At 35.5% G+C, this 25940-nt stretch overlaps 2 protein-coding genes across 2 annotated transcripts in view; one reads left to right on the top strand and one right to left on the bottom strand.

Moving 5' to 3' along the window:
- LOC129804678 (protein rhomboid) overlaps window positions 1–25940 on the top strand; it is a 104229-nt gene that overhangs the window by 39676 nt on the left and 38613 nt on the right. The gene's annotated exons all lie outside the window — the stretch shown is intronic.
- Window positions 20683–21643, bottom strand: LOC129804680 (chymotrypsin-1-like). Its single transcript, XM_055852218.1, has 2 exons — window positions 21557–21643; window positions 20683–21496 (listed from the first exon to the last, which is right to left on the bottom strand). The coding sequence occupies exons 1-2, from the start codon at window positions 21612–21614 to the stop codon at window positions 20754–20756; spliced, it is 801 nt and encodes a 266-aa protein (XP_055708193.1). The 5' UTR covers window positions 21615–21643; the 3' UTR covers window positions 20683–20753.

Below are 25940 nucleotides of genomic sequence, written 5' to 3'. Positions count from 1 at the left end.
TTATATACCTTCCCAGAGTTTTGTGTCTTCCCAACCTCCAGGGGGACTTTCAATTAATTCTAGGAAATGCTAAAGTTAATTTGCAAATAATGATCGGAATTTCTGTTCCAAGTGGTGATATTTTCACTTGGATGACTGGTTCACTTGCAGTCAACATCCAACTCTCTGCTACTTCTTTGCTGCAAGAAAAAAAACCTAAAACAAGAAAAAAATGATGAAAAGATGCGAAAATTGTTACTGAAGAATCTTCCAGCTGCTCTGACTTTTTGATCAACGGGATTCAGGCAACAACTCCCTGGAGAATGGGTGCTGCAGTAAATAAAATCAACACATTTCAAGAACGTCGCTGAGGAATTTTTGTTGCCACGGGGCAATTTTTTGACATTTGATTAACAACATTGTAAGTGGACTGGCGAGATGATCTTTTGCATTTGAGGACCCCAACGCAGGGGGGACTTCCCATCTGCAGGAGTAATTAAACTGAAAGTGGCGTTAATAGAGGTATGGGGTTCGAAGGTGAATGCCATGGGGGGAACATGGGTCTTTTGGTCTCTCTTTCGAGAGAGAGAAAACGGATTCCACCGATCCTCCCTTTGGGTCACTCCCCATGATCGCGATCTTTGGTGCACATGAAGTTTAGCCGCTCATTTGATGAAGATCACCACTTCGGATGGGAAGGATTCCGCTAACAGTGGGTGTCAAAAGTTTGGGGGCAAAAGTCAAAAACTACCAGCAACTAGGCGGGAACTGTCTCCACCCCATTTTGGGCAGAAATTTTGGTAGGGCTTTTAACCCAACTTGACCGCATTTAGGCTGTTTCTCTGGCTACTGGAACTTAAAGGTTTGTGTAGGCAACTGGCTTTTCATTTGTGTTGCCTGCAGCTATTGATTTGAACATAAACTGTGTACTACCCTGAAAAGATTTTCCGCTTTTTATTGATCGAACTCGAAGAGGGGGCAAGTGATAAAGAATTTTTTTATTTGTAAATGTCCTAGAGCTCACAACGTACGAGATAACAACTTTCAGTCTTCGGTGACCCCCTCCCCCAAAAATTGCATTAAACTTTCTCAAAATTATGTTCTTCATTATAGAACGAAAAAAAATTAAATTGAAAAATAGCGGGAAGTGTGGTACCTTTGAATTTGGGTACCACTCTAAAATGAAGAGGAACTTAAATGGACCTGTGCCTTTTATGATTCATTACCTTGTACCCTTTTGCGATTCAGCTTCACAAACCAATTAGGAAGCCAAATTGCATTACGATAAGGTGTACTTCCATTTAAAAATAGGATAAAAAAGCTGAATTTCAAAGGTACCCTTATTCAGAGGTACCCCAATTCTCCCTATTGTCTTTTTGAAACTTTGGACAAATTATATTTGGTCACGTTACAAGCCTTTACTAGCAGTGTGTACGCAGTTAACATTGCGCAAAAAAATAATATTCTGGGAATTTTAATTCCAAATTAAAATGAGGAGAAAAGCCCTATATCAAGGGTATCCCAATTCAAAGGTATCCGTCTATTTACAATGTTTGAGTGCAATTTGTACTAAATTTTTAAATAATTGCTGGACCATTTGCTTTTGAAAGAAAAACGGAATCTAATAATATCTCAGAATTTTGGATTAGAGCGTAGCAGCAAGATTTACAATTAGTACAATTTCATTCGAAAATGGATCAATAACCAATTTCCAAATTCATATTCTATATTATGTAAAATTTATCAAGAAGCAAGACAGAGACAGTACGTAAGTTTAAACTTTAGTATTTAATTTTAGAACAAAAGAAAAATCTTAAATAATTTTAGTACACAGGATCTAAAAGTGTTATTACTTTTTTTGTAGCTTCTGTTTAATTCATGAACATATTTTTCTTCATTTTCGAATATTTTAACAATATTTTATTTTTATTTGATTCGGCAAAGTTTATAAATAAATATGGCACAATATTTTTTTTTAAATAGCTTGTTATACTAATTTTATGATCGTTAATTAATTAATTAAAATCTTGGGTATATTGATAAATTTTGTACACGATTTTAAAACTAAAGGTGACATTGGTATTTAACTTCGGACTTAATTATATAAATTTTTCGTATAGTGTGAAAATTAAACAAATTATTTTTGTATATTATTATTTTTAGAACTCAAGTCAAGGTTTTATATTCAATTGTTTGTTTCTTATTCTATTTCAACTGTGTCTGAGTAGAAAAAAGCACTCGTACAAAACAATAATGATTAGTAAATGAAAAGAAAAGAAATGTTTTAATTTTAGAAAAGTACTAAAAAATTGGAATAATAAAATGAAAATTTTTAATATTCGAAATATCCATTGAATTCAATTTAATAAAATTTGTGAATAAAAAATTACACTAAAATCAGTCAGTCTTTAGATCACTAAGAATAATTTTTTTTGTATTTAACTTAGAAATGTTATGATTAATTTAGCATGCAATATCGTACTATATTAGTACCGTAGATGCGGGGACTTTGTACTGCGGAGATGATTTTATACCCCTGTTTTTCGTAAACTTTTATTCAATTCAAACACTTAAAGATGGTTTTTTGGACCATCACTAAGAACCCTTGTGGTCTTTAGACCATCTTTAAATTCTTGAATTAAAGAAAAGCTTATGAAAAGCAGGGGTGCAAAGTCACCCCCGCAGTGCAAAGTCACCTGCATCTATGGTACGATAAACTTTTATTGATCTAGTTTTTTTTTGTATATAGGGGAAAGTGCTCTCCCTTCGAACGTTCATGCCTTCGAATAATGTGAATTTCTTTCGTTTTTCGTAAGAGATTTACACTAAATTATCATGGAATTATCAACTATTGATGATAAGCCAAATAATATTTAATAGACATGTGTAAGTCTCTAAGGAAAACTAAAAGAAAATTCACATTATTCGAAAGCATGAACGTTCAAAGGGAGAGTACTTTCCCCTAGCACTCAACCTTATATTTCGATTTTATAGTTATATTTATGATTATAAATTTTAGTGTAATTTAGATTAAAAGAATAGTATTTTGAAAAGGAAAAATTTACTTATTGGCTGCTTAACTTTTATACTGGTTCCTATCCTTTGGATTTAGAACATGTACTACAAATTACAGTGTTCTACTTTGGGTTTTAAATCAATTTCCTTCTTTGTCACATTACGCAAATTATCGAACTATATGAAATACTCTTTAGTTTTATTTCGTCATATTTAACTCTTTAGCACATGTACTAAAACAGTTTTATCCTCTACGGAAGATGAAATTCAATATTCTGTAACATTTTTTATTGAGCAGTCCTTTAGTGAATTCAGTCCTTGACGTTTGTCTGGTTTTTCTGACCGTCTTGTCCTCATCCTTGTACTAATGAGATGTGTCCAGACTTTTTTGCCACCCACTGTATATATAGTTGAATTTAGCCACACATTTTATGATTGCACTGTGGCAGTGATCGCGATCCTGGTGCAGATGTGTGAGAGAGAGAGGTACAAGACAGACATGGAGAGACATTGACTCTCACGGATCGTCAGATGGAGAATGTGGAGCGGCAGCAAAAAATATTTATATTTACAGATTTATAGCCCCAAGGGATGTTGCTTTGGTGTGCATCGTACAATCAATCCACTTGGTATTGCTGGGGCAAGCGAAAAAAAGCAGCTAAATGCACATCTTGGCGAAAAATAGGGCTATGTGCGAATTATCTGGTGGTTCTCTTTGCATCCCATCCGTGTTAGTAGTTAGTTTATTGGTGCTGCTTGCTGTCTTTTGCATTTTGTCCCTCTTTTTTCTGTATGTAGCGCACAATTTATGCTGCTTTTTTTTCTTGCACCCCTCCTTCTGACGTGATTTCCAAGCCAAAGAGTCCCAGGATCCAAGGGAAAGGTGGCAATGATCTTGGGAGATGATGGAGCGAGGGGTATGCTTTTTATTTGGAGGGTTTTATTTTTTTTTATTATTTTTTTTTCAAAAGCAATTCAGAGGTGGAATATGATGAGATCGTTTTGGTGCCAAGACAATCTTACGATGTCGGCGCTCGAGGCGATCATTTTTACGCTGCTTAAATTCTAATCAGACTACAACAGCAGACAATTTATAATTCGGTGTTCACTTTGGCAAATAAAACCAACTGCAACCTTATGGGTTTTCTAATTGGCCAAGAAGGGGAGAAGCTTAAAGCTAAAAAATCAAATTATCATGGAGCAAAGGAGATTCTTCTATCTTCTTTTATTTATATTTTTTTTATGTTAGAGGCCCCAATTCTTGGCGCTGCGAGGATTTATTGTGGTGAAATTAAATCTCTATTCACATAACCTGAAGCATTTGGAGGACAAGAACCAGGTTGGAAAGTCAAAACATGCTTCGAAAGAAAAAAAATTGAAAAAATAGCCCAACGTCCAGATGCATTAGTAATTATGTTTCATCATCGTTTGGATTCCACAACTAAATGGTCTCGTGCTCACATCTTTCGTACACTATATACATATCTGTGGCTGTCGGATCTATTTGTGGTTTGCGCTACTTCTTGACTCTTCTTACCATCCAATTCCGCGGGTTCTTTCCACTTGCATCGAGAAAGGCAAAACCCAAAGAGATGCAGATACTTTCCAGTTTGGATAATGAGTAATCTTTCGCACCGGCTCTATATTAAACCCATGTGGCCCTCGGGGCTAAATCAAAAGGATATCGTTTGGCTTCCACTCTCTCGTTGATTATTGTAATTTCCATCCCCATGTGCTGTTCTTCTTCAGCTTGCTCATCATCTCTTACTCAGTTCTTTCAGCCTAAAAAAATATCTCAAGCAATTGGCTAAGATTTTGGCCTCAGAGATCGATGGCACTATACTAAATTTGGCTATTGTCGCGTCACAGATGAGATCACTATGGTATGGGTTTTGGTTCAGGATTATGGGAAAATGATGTTAAAAAAATTGTGTTATTCCCCAATGATGGTCGTTTTTTCTTGTGATTCCCAACCCAAAAAATCTTTTATTGTGCAACAGGGTCAAGAGATTCTTAATTGGATTTCGATGCAAAAACCCATATAAGATGCGATGCTGTCGTGTGGGCATTTTTCAAGTCACCCTTTTTGTCTTCTTGGAATTTTTTGGAAGCAATCACAGCTATTGGGGTTAGGTTAGATAGGGAATGTCTTAGATAATGTCTTAGATAGGGAATGTCTTGTTAGATAGGGAATGTTTAAGCCATTTGAATAAATTTGAGCATCACTAATGCCGAAAAAAATAGTGACCTAATAAGGATTCGATCCCAGGATACTTAAATTGTGGAACGATCTCTCTACGTCTTAAATATTCGCTTACGCTTATAGACCTAAAACTGCGATTATCTATACACATATCGAATAAACCATAAAAGCTAGACTTAGAAAATTAAATTATTATTTTTAATTGGAGGAGGTTCGTAGTGTAGGAGGAAGTGGGTCTGCTTTGAAATTGAGATTTTTCTCCTACGTTTCAATGCAATTGAGCCATATCACAATGTAATTTAGATTCTCAATCTGTGCAGCTGAATTATATTACAATAAGGCTCAATTTTATTTAAAAGTAGGTGAAAAATGCCAATTTCAAAACGGCCCCTTATTCAAAAGTTCCATATTTCCCCCTAATTGGTAAGGGTTGATTATGCCTAATTCGTTATGCCTTAAGTACAACAACTTTTGTTTTGTTTGCAGACCTGCCTATGAGAGTGAACGAGATGACTAGATCTAGATCTCACTGACTCTCATTGAAATGTCAAAAATATGTTTACAAAACAAACGTTATTGTGCATTGGGTATTATGCCCAACGTACAATAACTTTTGTTTAGTAAACATATTTTTGACATTTCAATGAGAGTCAGTGAGATCTAGATCTAGTCATCTCGCTCATTCTCATGCGAAATGTTGAAAACATATTTACAAACAAAAGTAATTGTACGCTGGTCATTATGACTAACGCACAATAACTTTTGTTTTGAACACATGTTTTTGACATTTCAATAAGAGTGAATGTAATAGAGATCTAGTCATCTCGCTCTTTCTCATAGGAAATTTTAAAAACATGTTTATAAACATAACTTATTGTGCTCTGGACATTAATCTCTCGGGCGGTGTGACCTCTGACTTGACTGTCCCATTTAGACTCCAACATTTCTATTGTAATGCCTTTGCAAAAATTTCAGAAATATTTTCATTCAGGTTTATGTCACCTAAAATCTAGATTTAATTTTTAGATTTCAGATTTTCAAATTTTACCGAACTAATATTTTGAGGTTAATTATATCGGCTAAGTCATTAAGATTTTAACATAATATTTAAGATGAAATCTTTCGTTTTGTAGCTTAGAAAAAATATTTTTTGGAAAGTAAATTTAAACATTAGTGTTTGATTTTTGCCCTAGATTTATCAAGAACGATTTTAAAAGCTTTTTTTGGTTATGAAAAATATGATAGAAAAATTGAATTGAAATCTTTTGTATTATGTTGGAAACTCTGTAAGAAAATGAATTCAAATTAGCTATTACATTTAATCGAGTATAAGAAACTTTGTAAATGAATTTTTGTAGAACTTGTTAGGGGCACAAGTTTTAGAACATCTTATTTTTGAATTTTTTTTTTTATATTAAATACTTTTGAGTAGTTCTAGAGAGTTATCAATTTAGCTAGAATAGATTTTTTTAAACTTTTAGCAGCTCTTTAAGATATTTTGATTGAAATTTCACAAATTGTTTTTTTTTAATGATAGAAACAGCCAAGTTCCTAATATTCTCAGTAGTACTAAATTGTTTGTTTTATTAAAATCTAGGCTCAAGAGATATCTTTGAATAAAATCTTAATGTATAGTTAGATATTTAACCGCAGGTGATCTCAGTTGTTTAAAGCTATCCAGAGCTCTGATGAGGTGACAAAGCCGTCAATTTTAGAACAATTATTTTATTCAACTTAGATTTTTATACTTAGTTTTTTGTTTAAAGTTGTAAGGGATTTATTATTCCCTTCTCTTTAAATCAATGCTTAAATTGACTAATGGAATCTTAATTTCTTTTCGAATGATCTTGATATCCTTATTGAATATTAGTTTATTTTAATTACTAATTTGTGCTAAATTTAGTACACTTAGGTTCAGATCTGTAGAAAACCAGCTGAAAGGGTTAGCAAAATAGGTTAATTGTGAACCGGACCTAATCCTGAACCTTGATATTTTTTCACTGTTTCAGATGGGTTAAAGTAAAAGACAACGAGGAATACTCTAGAGAGAAGAATACTTTTTCAATTAGGTTTTTTACTTCGTGGTTTTCTTCTATTTTTTTCTGAAAGAATGAGAAAATCTAAAAGCTCAGGATCAGATTCGGTTCAGAATTAACCTATTTTACCCTATATAGCCTAAAATAAAATATGTGCTAAATTTAGTACAACATACTTAAGCGGACTATAGACTAAAGGTTTAGCCTTATCTCGCAAATATTTCAAAAACTGGGAACTTTCCCCTAGTTTTTAAAATATGGATGCGATGAGTCACATTCATTGAGAGACATAGGAAAAGTTTAGTCATTACGAAGCTTGGGATCGTGCAAAGCATGGGTGCTTTCCTCTATGGATAAACCTGAGGTCTAAAGACTGTTTTACCCGACTACGTTAAACATGCAATTAGAATCATTGATGCTTTAAGCTTACTAACTCTCACCAGGAATTTTATCAGCAGAAAACAACCTCTATCTTCTCTTAATCATCCCGACAGTTGACTTTGATCAGCGACCAGGATTAAATTTCACCCGCTAGATTGTCTCATTTTTGGCCCTGATCAGTCTATTCTCATCTGGTCAGTCTTGTTAATGGGTTCTCATAGGAGTTTTTAGAGGCTTGGCGCCTTTCATCAAATTATGTTCTTCTGATGGTAATTTTTGCCTGGGCCCTTTTGCACGTGTGTCTGGTGCAATAATCAAGTGTCTGCCCGTTGTTGGCCACCTTTTTCGCTCATATGCTGCCCCCAAAGTGAACAGCAATCTCCGGCGGCTGCCATCGCCTAATCATCTTCCGTTGGGGCTGATGCCTTGGCTCTTTTCTGGGCGTCGAATACGGCGAGAGGCGTTCGGAATCCGAAAAGTGGAATTCCGCGCGTTCCAGAATTAATTGCAAATTGGCTAGTCGCGGCTACAATAAAAGAACAATTTTGTGGCAGATGCGTTTATTGGGGAATATGCATAAGAGGAGTTTTGTATGGGGCTCAGGCTCTGCTTTATTTTAATTATCACGTTGTTTTTTTTGTTCAGGAGAGTTGGCTAAATTTATTACAAAAGCACTCCCTTGGTCCATTATTAAAGTGGGGTCAGATGAAGGGAATTGTGGTGGAAATACTGTTGTTGTGCCATTGCAAATTACAATAATTTTGGTCGAATAATACAGCTTGCAAGGTAGAATTACAAAGGTGTTGGGGATATACTTGAATTACTGTGTTAAATTTACACATATGAAATACATTACAGATGCTTTTATTCAATTTTAATTTACTTGTAATGTATGCCAAGTGAAAAATATATGCTAAAGATATATTTGTGGTTATTTGGTAAGTTTTGTCAAAGGACCATGTGTTAAAATTAACCCAGTTGTTGTAGTAACATATTCTAAAGTGTTATTTTTACACAAGACTCTAAATATCGCTTTAATTGCATTTGTACTTAATATAAAATTTTCCAGTGTGGCGTGTGATATTTGAGTAAACCATATGGAAAACCGAGGCAGAACTTAGCAAGGGGTTGATTTAGACAGTGAAGTGTTGTATTTTACCTTATTCATTTAGTACCTGATTTTTATTCATTTAGTACCCACTACCCTCCCTATTCATTGAAATGTTTATCAGTTTTATTCAAACTGACAAACAAATTGTGTACCGGTTTCCCTTGAATGTGTAAAATCTACACACGTTTTAGAAATCCAATAGGGTGGCGGCAGTACTTGTGGCCTGTCTTTGCATATGGCCATGTCTCAATTTTTGTCACTGATCACGAAAACCAAAAAAAATGTGATGTGCTACCATAACATGCCAAATATTTTTAATTTTGAGGTTTTTCAAAATAATCTTGTGACAAAAGGTGAAATTTTTGACGAGGAGGCCAAAAGTAAAATCAGTCCATAAGTAATGCAGCCATCCTAATGTAGTCAAATTTTTCTATTTTTAATACTTATGGATCTCAGAATCTTCTTTCTTACTTATCAAGACATAATGTTGCTTAATTTTACCCTTCTCAAAAGTACTGCATAATACTAGTGTGTAAGTCCAACCCCTTTATGCTAATTTTTTTCTTCAAAATTCATTGATCCGTGCAAACAATTAGTTCTAAAAGAGATATATTGATATGATATAGCAATTGTAAAGGGGAATATACGTCTTCAAATCAACCAAGTTGTAGAAGTAACACATTAGGAAGTGTTATTTTTACACATGACTCTAAATATCGTTCTAATTGCATTGTACTCAATATAAAATTTTCCAAAGTGTGCCATGGATTAAAAACCTGAAAATCAGAAATTATGTGTAATATCTATACATGTTTTAATTACAAATTCATTACCTATCTTAAATTTTCCTATCGTTTCAATCTTTGGATTTTAGAATCTTTTTGATCTATTGTGATCTCAGAAGAATGCTTAATATTGCACTTTTTAAAAATCTTGCAAAATAATAATGTTTAAATTCAACCCCTGTTTTGATATTATTTCTTCAAAGTGTATTGATCTGCTCAAGTCTGTAATTTACTCGTGTTCTGTCAATAGAAAATTCCTATAATTTGGTGTAGCAATTAAAATCACTATCAAATTTCCTTAATGCATCTGGCTGGAGGAGAGTTCAATAAACCCTTCCAGCCGATGGAGAAATGGACAAATTGCTTTGGTTGTCGCTATCTTTCTGGGCGAAAGTACATAAACATGAGTGTGTGACGCCTGTTTGTCTCAAATCCCAACACCAGATTGCCATTTCCCTTCCCGATTTTCTGGGACTTGTATCTATGCTGGAAGGGAAAGATGCTGTGGCGACGTCGTCGATGTGGAAAAATAAATGGGGGAGACAAATTATTGAGCGTGTGTCGGAATCAATGGCGTCTCGGTCCCCAAAAAAGAACTTTCACAAGTGGTTTTGCTGGGAAAGAAAGGGGATGACGAAAATCCCATTTTCTGCTCATTCGTGCAGTCATTTTGTGTCAGGAAGGGATTGCCTGATATGAAGGAGTTGAACACTAGAGCATCTCTTCCTGGACACATGGGCTGGTGGAAGAGATGGATTTTGCTGCAAGAATGTGTCTCTCACTCTTGGGGGATGAGTGGCTGGAGAAGTAGCATAAGAAGAATGTCCGTTTCGCTTCGTCGATTTTAACAGACTGACTGTGTGGAATTTATGTATTTTCGCTATTTTATATGCTAATTTTCACATTTGTTTCATTTGGTTCTTAGTGCTGTTGGTTCTGTATTTTTTTTTTGTTATTCTACTCTTTTCTCCCTCCTTTTGCTTTATTGTTATTCCTATTTGCTATATATCTTACCACCACTTGAAGAGGATTTCTTATGTTTTTCACTCAACACACTAAAGGAGGCGAAATGAAGAGGCCGAAGCATAAATTCTTGTTGCAAACGATGTTTTATATGTGAGCGGCTTGTTGTCTTCTTCTGGGGCTTCTGGTGGAACTGCACTTTGTCCCACCTAGAAGAGGAAGGGGAAGAAATAGTCACAGAATGTGTACAACCCATCAAATGGGGCTGAGGTCAGGACGATGCAGAAAACCAGCAAATGATTGTATCAATGCGGAAACGGACAACTTTATCGATGACAATTGCCACTAAATCAGAATGCAAGAAGTCCCAAGGGAAGAAACCATCACATTCCAACATTTGCTCACTGGAACAATTTAATTCATTGGGGAGTGTTTCCCGATTCAATTGAAAGACTCTGGGCCAATCTTTTTTTCTTCCCAAGATACCTTCCTTGCTTTACCTTTCGAAGAGATTGATTGCACGGTGACTTGTTGGGATTTGATTTTGATGGAAATGAAATTATCCAGTAATTTTCTATACTTTGATTTTATTTTGACGATGCCGAAACATTATTTGGTATGAATTTGCAATCTATTGTCTCGCAGTCTTTGTCTTCAATCCATGGATAAATGACATGAGAAAATTAATGTTTTTTGTAGGTGTTAGATTTTTTATAATTTTCTGACAGGTATTTAACTCTTAAAACGCACAGACATTTTTTTTTTTTAAATATTTATTATGGTTTCCAAAATCCCGGGATCTTTAGCATTTAGGAGGGATCCTATGATCTCGGAGATCTATGATTTCCGGATCCTAGTAAACGGGATTTCGACACCATAAAGCTCGCAAAATCCCGGGATATTTGGGTCCCCAAGATCTCGAGATCACAGGATCATCCGGATCCTATGACCTCCAAAATCTGGGATTTTGGGATCCTAGTTTATAGAATCTCGACATCAGAAAGCACATAAGATCGCGGGATATTCGGCTCCCTAAGATCTCAAGATTGCAAGTTCTTACGGATCCTGTGATCTCGGAATCTAGGATTTTAGGATCCTAGTTTACGGAATTTTGACACGTAAAGCACATAAAATCCCGGGTTCCTATAAGATCTCGAGTTCTCAGAATCTTCCCAATTATGTGAAATCGGATATATAAGATTTTTGGATCCTACGGTATTTTGACCAAAAAGCATGCAAAATCTCGGGATTTTAGGGTTCCCAAGATATCAAGATCGCAGGATCTCCCGGAGTCTATGAGCTCAGAAAACTAGGATTTCGGGATCCTAGTTTACGGGACCTATTTGTCCGTTTATCAAAAAAAAAACGCCGAAATTAATTCTCTTATAAATATTATTTAAATCACAGTTGCTTTCAATAGCTCTCATTATAGCAGTTTTGACGTGTTTTGACATTACGAAATAAAAAAGCACAAAATCATTTTCTTGTATTAATGTAATGGCTTTTATTTTCAAAATGTTGAAATTTAATAGCTATAAATCACAACTGTCACTTTTGACATTCTTATGTTTTATATTCATAAGATTAATTGCAGTCGCTCTCTTTTCAATCTGTTGCAGATCATTATCTTGCATACAGAAAATGTTTTTCTAGCACTTTTTAAATTTGAACTCTATCGAAAAAACAATGCCGTAATCAAGTAAGATCACTTATCTCTTCTGTTATCATTTAATGTGTATCGATTTTATAAGAAAGACCTTTTCTAGCAGTTTTAACATTAGCTCTTTTAGCAAAATTGATAGGAATGCTATTTGTTCCATTTCTTGTTAAGGCTTCAATTGCTTCAGAATTTCTATAAAATTGTGCTAATCCTGAACAGATCCGTATTTTGGAATTCGCATATGTATTTTTTTATTTCTAGTAGTTCGATGTTTGATATATTGTATATGAGAAACTAAATCTAAAGACAATGGAAGGAAAAGAATATCAAGTGCATCGGGCAACACAATTCTAGCAGTTTTAGCATTAATGACATTTATAACGTAGATAAAAGAAGATAATATTCTTGCTATTGACAATTTATGTTGATCTGCTAGAACTAGGGTTACCTAGGGCCAAAAACACCGGTGCATTTTTTTTTAAATGATTTCAGCCTTAAAGGGTTAATAGCTAAATTACCTATCTAAGATGCACCTAAAAACTCTGCCAGATTTCTAAGAAAAAAAAATTATCATAATCCGGAAGAAAGTGTCCATAATTAATTTATGATGAATTGACTGTTTTCTTGTTATATTGTAACAATATTTTCCCGCGTCTTTCATCATTTTTGAAAGTATGTTCTCTAACCCAAAAAAAAGGGGGAGATAAACCTTTCGAAAAAGAAGTGTTTGTAAACATTCAACGCCAGAAGAGAATGTTCCTATGCTGGAAAGTTCATTTAGAAGACATATGCCCAAAAAGTGGTGAAAATGGTTTTGGCCAACAAAGACTCGTCTCTGGGCTGATAAGAATCTCCCCAGAAACATCTTAGAATGAGTTTGTGGAATTTTCTCTCCTTAAGCACCCAAAATTATTGGATGATTTTCAATTATTCAAATGCATGTTCTTCAGTGGGTAATTTGTGGAAGAGGGCACAATGTTCACTGTCGTTTTTTTTTTGCTGGGTAAACCTAAAGCAAGTGAGTCAAATGGACAAATATACAAATGACTCAAGTCATTGGGAGAGATTTAAGTGGTGTTGTTTGACGACGAATGAAACGAATTGACTTGCTTCCGGTCCAAGAGGAATTTTCTCACACATCTTGTACACATTTAAAGAAAAAAGGGAAAAATAGTGGTGAGGTTAGCATATAAATGGCTCTTAAATGATATTTTGGTACAAGATTACAGGGTCTCACTTTTTTTTTCTCCAAAACTCCTTTGCAGAGCCACCACAAATCCCACTGTCACCCACTCTCATGGGACTCCCTCAATTTCCATTTCCGTGGGATCCCGCACTGACGATTTGTCCTGACCCGAAGAGTTATAAATTATCGTTTCTAATCTCAAATTTATGTTCGTGAGAACAATTGAAACTCATTTCCAACAATTAGCGTGCCGAGTACATCATGTTAAGTACAGTACATTATATCTGCGATTTGATGGCTTTAGATTTATGAGTTGCTGCAAAATACAGTCTCTCCTGGGAGACTTCTTTTCCCGCCTTTCTGCCCATCAGCAGTGTGTGTGGCTCCAATTGGACTGCCAACTACTTGAATTTGTCATGTTTCCATCTCTTGCGACACTCTTACCATTTTCCACAATTGAAAGTGATTACTTACGGTTTTTAGTACAGATTTAGTACAGACTTGTCAATTAAGATTTGTCAAAGGACAGTAATGCAACTCGTCTTTAGAAGCAGCGTTGACCTTTTACAAAATACGTACTATCTTTATCTTTTAGTACCAACTTATTATTCAATAAAAACTCCGTACTAATTATTATTCTTAGGTGTTATGTAGTTTTGTAGAAGAACTTTTAATGAAAAATACACCATATTATCCAAATGCTATAAAAAAGACAACTTTATCAGAGCCTTATCTTTTAGTACAGTTCGTCATTTAATTAAAAGTTTTTTTTTTATTTTCATAGAGGGCTTATATTAATGTTATTATTTTAAAACACACGGCTTGTGTTTGTAAACCTTTAGTACAGGTTCTGACTTAATAAGGATTCGGAACTCCATTATGCTACGCGGTATGTAATTCTTAATGTTTTGGAACATGATTTTAGTCATTAGTATCATGATAAAAAAGATCTTTAAAATTAAATTTCATTTTAATATATTTTAGTACATGTTTTCACTCTCAAATTGAATAATAATTTTCCGTAAAGAGTCCTCAATGAAAACCAATCATTCCAAATATTCTGCTCATTTGGAAAAATAGTTTTATATTTTTGTTTTAGTACATTTTGAGTTTATTAAAATTTTAGTGATACTTTTTAGTAAGAACTTTCAATCCAAAAACAATCTGGTACTGTAGTTAAAATGACGGTGTTCAATAGCAAATTCTTAGAAGGCCTAATCGCCGATTTCAGTACTAAATATCGAGGCGATTTTGACCTGTGGTGCTATATTTACGATTATTCGCATTTTTCTAAAGAAAATTGGGCCTCAGAAATATTTTATTTAGTTCCACAATTCTTTTGCAGATCGAAATCACATTACAGTAAATTGATTTACTGTAATGTAATGTACTATTTTGATAAGTTTTGTTGTGATTTGTTTAAAATTTTCATATATAGCAGAATACACGTCTCAAGGGGTATATAACTCTGTCGCTTAAGGTTCACTCGATTACTAATCTCTTCCAAAAATGGTGCTGATCTGCCGATCTCGCTTCAATCTGGCGATCTCATGCCGATCTGCTGATCTCTGGTCAAATTGTGCCGGTCTGTCGATCTCTTATCAAAATGGTGCCGATCAGCCGATATCTAGCTTCAGATTGGCACTATTTTCCCGATTGCCGCTCACGATTCACTCCGAGAGCCCCTTATTAACCCCTTGACACGTCTGATAAAATCTCTAAATGAATTTTAGTACAGTTTAACAATCGTTTGTCATTTATAGTTTTTAGAACAACTTCAAAAGGAGATACCAAACATATCAGTTTTATAAATTTTGGTTCTGCTATAGAATCCGCTTTGATTGGCCCGTATTTCAGTACTAAATCTAACTTACTTTATAGTACACGAATAGAATTCATTCCTCAATTCTACAGTATTTTCAGAAATACATTCAAACTTAATTTTAGTACTATGGAACTCTTGTAATTTCTCCAAGTGTTTTTAACAAAAAGAAAAACTTTTAATATGCGACAAGACCATAATCTTCACTTCTAAGTCATGCGGGAGTAATATTAAATCTTGGAAGGGATGCAGAGACAACGGAAGAGTTAGTGGGCAAAAGATATAAAAGAATCAGCAAAGAGAGGAACTCGTGGGCGCTTAAATTGACACAATTACATGGAGCAGAGAGTAATTCACAGATGATGCTTAATTGTACAGAAGAGCCCTCAATTGCGCATTGTTGGCAGTATATTTGATCATTTGATGTCTTGTGGCTCTTGTGGTGTGCATTAAAGTCGCACTTTTGTACTGTCTCAAAAAAAAAAATAAGAATATGGTGAATTGTTGGGAAGGAAAATTACGACTGTGGTATTTGGTAAAACACCGGAAAAGATTACTTAAATTGTCATAGGATTTAATTAGACGCATCAAATTTGTTCTTCTCTTTCTTCACCATTTAACTCATAAGAATTTTTTGTTGTACCGGGAGCGACATTCTTTTTTGTCGAAGGTGGTTTACCATCAAATAAGTTGAGGTGCATTGTTGAGTTAAATTGGGGCTGATTATGTCAGAAAGATATGTGAGGTTGAAAGTGAATGGCGGTTTTTGTATTTTAAATTTGAGGTTAGGTAATTTTTGTCTGTGTACTAATTTTGTACTAAATTTAAACCTTTTATGTATGTCACTCATCGATCTTATTTGATTTAAGAGTGTCTCGTTGAAGATAATCCCTCACTGTGCACTTGCCCAGAGATGAAATCCCTTTTCGACATTTGCTGATTGAGCTGTCGTTATGGATTTTGGGGAGATTGAGAATTGGACAAATTCCTCCTCTTTCACATAATAACTAAATCACTTTACTTGAAGACAGTTTCTCCATTGACAAACTACTAAAATAAACTCTCTCCATCCACGTCTAGACGACTTTTCCTATCGAGACAACACTACATCCCAATGTTTCCAGCGTCCCTTTTGGTGGATGAAGTGCTATATACATTTATTTCCTCTTTTCATCCAACTTCTTTATTTCCTCGCCTCTCTATCCATAGCCAAAAAGATTACAACCCAGGGCAATTAATCAACCCAAATGATTGGGACCACGAGAGTTGGAGGTAAATTGAGACATTTGATGGTCTCCCTCTTGATGGAGGCACTTTTTATCGTTGATAGAGATTTTTATGGGATTTCTCTGTCATCATTGATAAATTGATGTCCATCGTGATTCCATTTTCTTTGGGTGTTGGATAGGGCAGAGATTTGATCTATAAGTAGGGGGGATTTTAGCACCAAAAGCCAGCTGATGCCCAGCAGGCAGTTAGGCAAAATGGTGTTGCAGGGATCAATGTCACTTGCAATTCACGCGATCGCAAAAAAGCCCAGTGCATGTCTGAAGGTCTTTGTCACAGTCATCACATGTCTGAATCGGGGTTATGGGACGTGGCTGGATGGCGGCGTGTTTGGGAATGTGCCATCGGAAATCCGTGCCAAAAATACGTCGGCGGCGACAATCAACAGGCAAAAAGCAAGAGTGTCTGGTGGATAATGTCTGGGCTCTGAGAGATAGATACCAACAGAGGGTGGGCAAGTGCTGAAGAAGTGGGAAAAGTCTTCCTTTGCCGCAGTCTATTTCGGGAGTATCTCTGCATATCAACTGATTCCGACCAGCTGACTGCTCATTCTCTGAGAAAGGGATACTGGCATGAGGTTTGACACTACAGGGTGTTACCATTTCTTACTAGACATTTAATTAAGAATTAAAATGAATTTAGTACACTTTTTTGTACTAAAATATTAATGATGTGCTACTTCTAATCTATACATGATATTAGTATATATTATTCCTCGTAATTTTACATTTTACGTACTGAAAGAATTTCTATCGGTTAATCAAACTATTTTCGCATCTAACACTTTTTAGAACTGAAAATTAGCTTTGAGAGTACTAAGAATTTATGGAGACTTATGGTAAATTAAATAGATATCCATCTTATAATATTCAGTAATATTTGTTACATTCAGTTTTGGTTTTGAATTTAGTACTCTTAAAGTACTAAAAAATATTTAAAAACAGAGTTAGTACACTTTAAGTACTAAATCTTGATTATTTCACACTTTGTGTCTACAATATCTAGTATTGTGAATTTTAATCACTGAACTTATTATAGCTGATTTAGTATAACTTGTGTACTAAAAAATTAAAGATCATACCATCATCAATCATTATATGTTGTGAATTATTTTTTAGTACATACATTTTTTTTTAAATTAATAAATTATGAATGCTCCTGTGTTTTGTACGAATTTAGATTTTTAAATTAGAATAATTATGGTATATGTATAATGAACCTAGGTCTGAGGTCTGTAATTTAGCACAAAAATAGATCATAATCATATTACCAATGAAGGTGAAAAATCTAAAAGAAAATCATTAATAAATTGAAAATTTGGGGATTTATCATAATCTTTTCAAAATAAAATTAAAAAATCGTGAATGTCTTTTAGAATTCGAATCTTCACTTCTGAATAAAAGAAAAATGAAGACATTTGAATAAAGTCTTAACGCTTGAACACGTCTTAATGGTCGCAGAATTTAAATTCTAAATATAAAATTCTTTCAAAACCATTTATTTACATTGTGTAACAGTTGATTGAAAAAAAATTTTATCCAAAGTTCAAATCAGGACAGAGAATGAAGGAAAATATTATCAAAATCGACGCGACGTCCAACTTTTTTTTTGCAGAATTTTGTGCAACCGTTTTTAACGCAGATTCTTTGCGTTCTCAGCTTTTGCGGTCTGAGGTGAAAACTGTTGTCGCTAGATCAGACATAAAAAGGTTTTGACACTCATAGATCGTTTTTGTCATATGCACTAAAAATCGATTGTTCTTGGCTCCCGAAATGGATAAAATTGACTCGATTCGATTCTTTATCCCTAAGATTCAACACAAAATCGAATTTTCACGCTTTCCGAATTGCAAGCACTCCGAGGTCCCCGAGAATCTCAGCTGTCATAAGTTTATCTGGGCTTTTAACTGTTTTCAACCTTTGTCTAGCAATTTGTCCTTCGTAATTAAAGAACTAAAGGAACTTAAAATTTTTTTCTCAGTAGCAAATTGGATATTAATATCGCATAAATTGAATTATCCAAAATCTGTTAATTTGCATAGAAAGTATAATGCGATAGATGCAAATGGATTAAAAGAATTTTCAGTTCAATCGAAAGCTCTACTGATACTCTTATTCAAAAAATCCGGCCACGATTTTTGAATTTCTCCAGCGAATGTGTAAAAGGAATTTTGAGATCTTATCTTTTATACAAAAATTTGACGGTTTAAAATTCCTCAAGATCTCCTTTCAAAAACCCCTTCCTGACAACTTTTTCCCACAAATCAGACATTATCTGATGGGGAAGCCCTATCATCGAGTATCATCCAGGTTGGAATGATGAAAAGAAATCGGTAGGAATCACTCTCTTGAGGCAAAAGTAATGAAGAAAAAAAAAACCGCCGATTGGATCTCTCATGAGGTCAGAGTGTATGTGAAGTTTACCAAGTACAATTGAAATGATTTGCTCCTATTGAATTCCTTCCTATTGTTTTTCCTCAACCCCATTTTGCACCCAATGGCACAAATCACAGGGGAGCTGAAAGGTACTGAGAGCTCCGGTGTTGGTACAATTGAATGGAAAATGGATGAAGTGCTCAATCCCTTGTTGGCTTCTCGCGGGGCGCTATTATTAGATCAACCGCCAGTATAGGTTTGTGCTTGAATCTTGGCTAAGAATGGACTGAAGGAAGAAGTGCTTGATAATAAAAAAAAAAGAAAAACACCAAAGAGAGCGAATTCCTCTTGTCTTACCTTTCTCAATTCCCATTTCCCATCCAAATGACATAATGAATACCGCAAAGGACAAAAGACGGAGCAATTGAACCATAAGTTTTTCCCATATCTCTTTTGCCCATTGGAAGGGAATTGTGCCAAAATGAAAGGAAACCTTTAAGCGCACCAAATTGATTCCACTGCAATTTTTCTCTCTTCCAACATAGGCGAAATAGTAAAGAAGTCTTTGGAAATCGAAACGACTGTATTATATTCAATTTCAGCACTACCGACTTCAACAACGACTAAATTAAGCCACAGCAAAAAGGGGAGATGATCACATATTGAATAACATTTGCACCCGTTCGAACTTACTGGAGATCCCTTCTTCTTTATTGAATTCAATGGACACCCAGATTCAGTGTGTTCTGGGGCGGCTTTAGCCACTTTGTGTGGCTGTTTTTGATGGGCAACCTTAGGTCTTCTCTAGGAGAATTGTATGTCTCCACCAAACCTTCATCCATACGACAGATGAAGCGCCTCCAGATCCATAGAATTCCACCTTGTCCAAGAATAGCAGAATCATCAATTATCCACCAGAATCGGTCTATTGGACTTCTCTTTCTCTCTCTCTCTCAAAACAATTGAAGCAAACCGCCAAATTCCCCCTTACCACCCAACAATCCCAATCCAACCATCCCTCATCATCCCAATCGAAATTGATCCCCATTTGACTTCATCTTTCGCCAATAATCAAAAAGCTAGGCGAGAGATCAAACGAAATTCCACTTTTGCCTCCTCACTTGACTCTCCAACAAAGTCACTTTGGGGCAGGAAGAAAAAGAAACAATCACTTCAAGGTTCTGAATTCTTCCTCCCATACCCCTTCATCTTCATCTTTTTGCTATCTCTGCATCGAGATCACAATCTAAGTGGAGGACTCAGTGATAAATCTCCGGACGAGAAGACGTGTGAATGCACAGTATTTTCACTTCGAATGTTCAGCCCCAATTAGATTATTGGAATGATGCCTAGAATAGTCTCTATTCGATGGTAATTGGAGGGCACCAAAAATGGGGACAAATTCTGAGACAATGAAGAAATAGATCACCATGGGATTTCGCAAAAGTATTCATGAAACGATTGGCTAACCGTTATGTTTCATATTGGGTGATAGTGGCGCTATCTAGGAATGCATTTCACGGTGTAATTACCATGGATTTTGAAAGAAGAATCTAGAATAATAAGGGTTTAGAATTGATTGTTATGATCACTGAATCTTATTCTATTTATTCTGTGATCTTTTTTGAATCACTTTGTGTCGTAACATTCCTAGGAGTCGGTATATTTTGCAATTACTATTTCCAACTACGGCTAACCAGGTTCTGTAACGGGTTAACCAGGCGGTTAGCTGGTATAAAAGCGGTTAGTCGCCCTGTTCATGACCCGTTTTAAATCGATTAATCAATTACTTTAAGAAACCCGATTATTTGGATTCACTTCCAATGTTCAACCCAAGCACTACAACAAGACCATTATTAACTAAATTTTTCAAAACTACTCTTGGCCGTCTATCAAAAATGATTTATTTGTGAATCATTTCTCAAAAATTGTTTTCGTCGATGATGTGACTTATATAGCGGTGGTACTGATCCAGTCACGGTGAGACGAGACACGGGCAAAGTTATCTGGGAAGCCACTAGCGCAAGGTCCAATACCCCAGGAGACAACACCGATGGCTGTGTTGCCGATGAAGAGAGCAGATCCAGAGTCTCCGTTGCACATACCCTGGCCGGACTGGGTGAAGGCACAGATGGTGTTGTCGTGGACACTGTTGGCAGCTCCGCCGGGCATCCTATTGCGACAGTCGGCATTGGTAAGGGTCATTGTGTTGAGCCACTGAAGAGTGTTGGCAAGTGGCAGATTGGCTCCCAAACGTCCCCATCCTGCAGCAGTAGCCTGAGCACCAGCGCCAACAAAGTCAGATCCCACAGCCATTGGGGAAACGGTGTTACTGCTGGTGATGGTATCACGAGATTGGAGCAGGGAGATATCATTGGCAAGAGTGGAACCTTGGTAGCCGGGATGGTTAACGACTTGTGAGGTGAAGACATTGGTTCCACCAGTGCTGAGTTGCAGGGCTCCAACGACGATCCAGGTGTTTCCGGGATTGCGGTTGATGGTGCAGTGAGCAGCAGAGACAACCCATCTGTTGCTGATGATGAAACCACCGCAGAAGTGGTTGTTGGCAGTGGATCTCAGAGATGCCATGTGTGGGAACTGTCCAGCAACGGCATTCTGACCACCCACAATGAATCCTTCCCAGCCAATTGACCAATCAGGGACTTCCTTCTGGACATCATCAATCTCCACGGCTGCAAAAAAAACAGCATTATCTTAAACTCTCGAGATTAGAGAATGTTTCAGGAACTTACTCCTGGAGAACACTCCAGCAACACAGAGCAGAGCAACAAGGCAGATTTCACGAATCATTTTTTCAACACTTCCAGCAACACTGACTACCGACCAGACTGAACGGTGCGCTTTTATATCAGCGTAAGAAGTCTCCGAAGAAGTTATCTTATCGAAGAAGGTTTGATTTGGTTATCGGTCCATTCGGGTTTTCCCTGGGCGTTTCAATGGTAGGCCACAATCCACAATGGAGAAGCTTTCTTAAAATGTTTGGCAGTAAATCAATTAGGTACCAATTTTGGAATGAAGGTCAAAACACAACCAAAATGTTTGGAATACGCAATATTGCATGAAAATTTCGTATTCAACATAGTCTTCACCTTTCCAAAATCATATTCATCTTTTATTAAGCTTGTATTTGTGTCTACTTTATCATTCAGACATCAGAAAGATTAACCTTTTTCAGATAAATGAAATTTGAGGTTCTTGAATACTCCCAAGAGCTCTATGAGAATTAAAAATTCAGGTAGCAGATTTGACAATGAAAATGATAAGAACTTCACAAGATAGCGCTGGCAATTTAAGCGATTGAAAATCGTTTGATTAGGGTAGTCCACTCATCGTTCGGCTAGATAAACTCTGGTGAATTTGATAACATTTTGTAAGATTGATGTTATGCGCTGATAAGTGTTTTTGGATGATAATGGTTTTTGATGTCCCACAATGCTCGTAGCTTCGAAGATATCGTTAAGTCCTGTCCATATTGCCATTACTTAATCGGCGGTATACACAATTGCTATGGTCTTTTCCTAATTTAAGAACTGTTGCCACTTGGGCTGCGTATGTCATTGTTGTACAATTCCACATCCCTAATGAGCTGGGGTCCTGGTCCACGCTGTCGGTCTGTCGGCTCAAAGCGTAGAGTCTTCCCCTAAAGACATTCCAGTCTGTCCATTGATTCATTTCTTTTCTTGGGGCAAGTTTTCGTAAGTTTTCATGAAGATTTATCGTATTTTTTATTCACTATTTTAATGGTTTTAGTCTTCCCTGAAGTTAATTTCCAGAGACTCTGCATCGCAAAGTTGGTTGGTTATAGACCTATCAAAAGCTAGGCGACTATTCGACACCCAATCTGAAGCTTAAACATATTTTAGCTGTGCTAATCTGTTTATTTTTGTTTGCGAAATGCTCGAACTCGTGACTTCCATACTGCACCTTAAAAGTGCTTTTGCATTATGCACCGCTTAACGGTCGACGACCGATTTTAATCGGTTTAGAAATCATTCAAAAGCTCGCCTAAAGGAGTAATGCAATTGAATTTCGGATGAAAACTACTTTGGTTCCTAACCGGCTTATTACCGGTTCAAAACCGATAGGAATCCGTTCAGACTTATCAGGAATTTTATAGACCTTTCTAACCATTCGGTTGGGAAACACGCTTTCTGGAACAGAGGTAAGCAAGAACCGTTTGAAAACGAACAAACGTCAAAGTAAAATTGTACGTCAATGATCAAAACGCTACCTGGATAAACCTATTTTGACGTTTATTCGGCTGGAAACGGTTTTTGCTCACCCCTGCTCTATAGCTATTTAAAACTTTGAAATTGTCCAATTTGTTCTATTTCAACAATTTTGAACTTTCTTTTGAAGGTCTTATACGTTTAGATGAGATATTTTGTTTACCTGCCTTTCAAGATGTCGATCGGCAAGGTTTAGTACGATCATCACCGATCAAGATTTTTTGTTTTATCTCTGGCACTAAACGAAAAATCTATTGAAATTGTGTTGGAATATCGATCGACATGTCTTATAGGATATCATATAGCTTCATACCGCGATTTTATAGCAAATTTTTCTGTATCAAAATTCAATATGTACCTTCAAATCTGATTTTTTTGTTGCAACTCATTGACACTTAGGTTAATTTTGGAATTTATCGATCGATATTTTGTTCTGTTGTCTATCAGCATGTCGATCAGTAAGGTTGAGCGATGGCTAAGTTACGGTGGAGCTAAAAGAGAAATTTACATTTTCGTAGTTGACACCAAGAGACAAATCTATTGAAATTCTGATGAATATCGATCGATCTGTCTTTCAGAACAATTAGACGTGGAATTTATCAATCGTTGTTTCGTTTAAATATCCTTCAGATTGTCGTACAGTCTACGGTCTTCTCCAAATAAAGTTTCTTATACGTTCGTCTTGTCGATAACCGTTTAATATCGATCGACATTCCAACAAAATGTGTCATTGCATTTATTATTAACTGGCTTGATCTGCCAGTGATAGTGAGAACAGATTACTTAGCGGTTGATTGAAATGGGTATCAGTATCAAATAAAACATCATCAACATCATCAAATCGGATCGTTGAAGAATTATTAAGATTCCAAGTGTCTAATCATTTTATTCATCATCTTTCCCGAGACTCTGTTTCTATTGAGAACACGAAGAGGTCGTTAAGTTGGTGGTAATTGAAGTATTTTGCCTCATCTCACCAGCTCGAACAAGAAAAAAAAGATAATACAGAGCGATGCAATATATGCAATGGAATTTGCATAATATTGCAAGTAAGATTGTGGCCTATTTCGGTGGAATAATTCTATTGTCCCAAGCAGTCATCAAAAGAAGATTTCGGAGGAAGAAGTATATGAGAATAACAGGATGGCAGCAATAAGTTAACTAAGTGGTGATTTATTGTATGGGCCCAAAGTGAGAAAAGTGTATTAAAAACAGGAGGAAAAACATGTGATTCACTCATTGTGAAATGGATGATGTAAACTGATTTATTAGGATGGCAAAATATACGATGAAAATTGTTTGGAAGGCAAATTAGGTAATTTGCTAAATAGAGGAAGTAATTTCTGCAATTTGAATATTTCCAACACATCTCACCCTATGATCATCTTAACACATTTGTTGTCCAATTAATTAATTAATTACAACCTCTTAATGACCTCAACTCGTGTGGCTACTTTAAGTATTATGTGTTTTTTTTTTCTACTTCTTGATTCAGCTTCGGCCTGGCCTAGAGAGTTAGGCTTTGAGTTTGTGGAGCAGAAGAAGGGAGAAAATTAAAGAAATTTATAGCATTGAAATTGTTGAGACAATAAGGCGATAAAATCGACCACTTGGTGCGAAGAGAAGGTGATCTTGGGAGCAGGAACGAGGGAGAAGTTTTGGGTGAAGAAGTCGTGGCTGCTCACGTTGATTATCGCACGATGATGACGATAATGATGCCGTCGAGAGCCACCGTAGAAGCCACGGGCGGCATGCTAAATGTTCCCCTTTGCTTCCCGCGCTAAATTCCATCCCAAGAGACTTAGGAAAGATTTTCTGCGTTGGGTATTGCACCACGCAATACCCCGATGTGCACCTAACGTTTCTCTACTTAAAAACTCCGGTCGTGGTATTCAATCTCACATTTAATTGCTCTCTTTCTCTCTTCCCGATGCTTTTAATTATCCAGTCTGTTGATTTGAAGGCGTCAAATTGGTTTCGGGTCACGTCTTGGTCATTGACTAGATCAACACGATCGCACGATGATCGTATGGGTTGATGGAAAAGTTCTCGCATGAGAAATCTTTAAAGGGTTACTAATTAGGGAATGAATACGAAAATGAAATTACTTCATGTTCTAAATCTTGATTTTTGGATCAAAGATATTCTTTCATATTTTGCATTAAATTAAAAAAAACTGTTATGGAAATGGAAATATTTATAATATTTTATAAATATTTATTTATAATAATTTAAAACAATTTTAAAATCTCTAAATTGATTCAAATTCTTATTTTCAAAGTCGAATATTTTATTTTTCAAAATTAAATTTACAAATCAAAATTATTCAAAATGTTTTCATCTTGAAAATTTTGTAATTCAAGTTTTTGAAAACTTAGTTTTTCAACTATGTCCTAAATCCATAAAATAAATTTTGATTTTTCAAAATCGGATCTGTTATTTTTCAGAATTCTATTCACAAATTGTAATTTTTAAAAATTTTTTGGTTTTGAAAATTGTGTAACATATTTTTTTCTGCCTCTACACACTAGTAGAAATTTCTTTAAAAAATGCTTTTTTGAAGAAAATTTCCCCTATCCTTGTAGGCAGAAACGTCAGATTTTCTTTTTAAAAAAAGGCAATTTTTGACGAAAATTGCTTCTAGTGTGTAGGCACCATAAAACTTCAATGTTTTTAAAGAATTATTATAGTTTTTCAACAAAGTTCTAAATCGATAAAATAATTTAAATTTTTGTATTTCAAAATCGAATAATTTATTTTTAAAAATTACATTTTCAAAAAAAAGTATCTAAATTTTTTTTCTTTGAGAATTAAAAAGCTCAGTGTTTTGGGCATGAGTTTTTGAAGAAATAATACGGTTTTCGAAATAAGCCTTAATTCCATTAAA

The sequence above is a fragment of the Phlebotomus papatasi genome, chromosome 2, assembly GCF_024763615.1.
Source record: "Phlebotomus papatasi isolate M1 chromosome 2, Ppap_2.1, whole genome shotgun sequence".
Taxonomy (NCBI): domain Eukaryota; kingdom Metazoa; phylum Arthropoda; class Insecta; order Diptera; family Psychodidae; genus Phlebotomus; species Phlebotomus papatasi.
The sequence above is the reverse complement of the archived record's forward strand: the minus strand, read 5'-3'. Positions and strand labels throughout refer to the sequence as shown.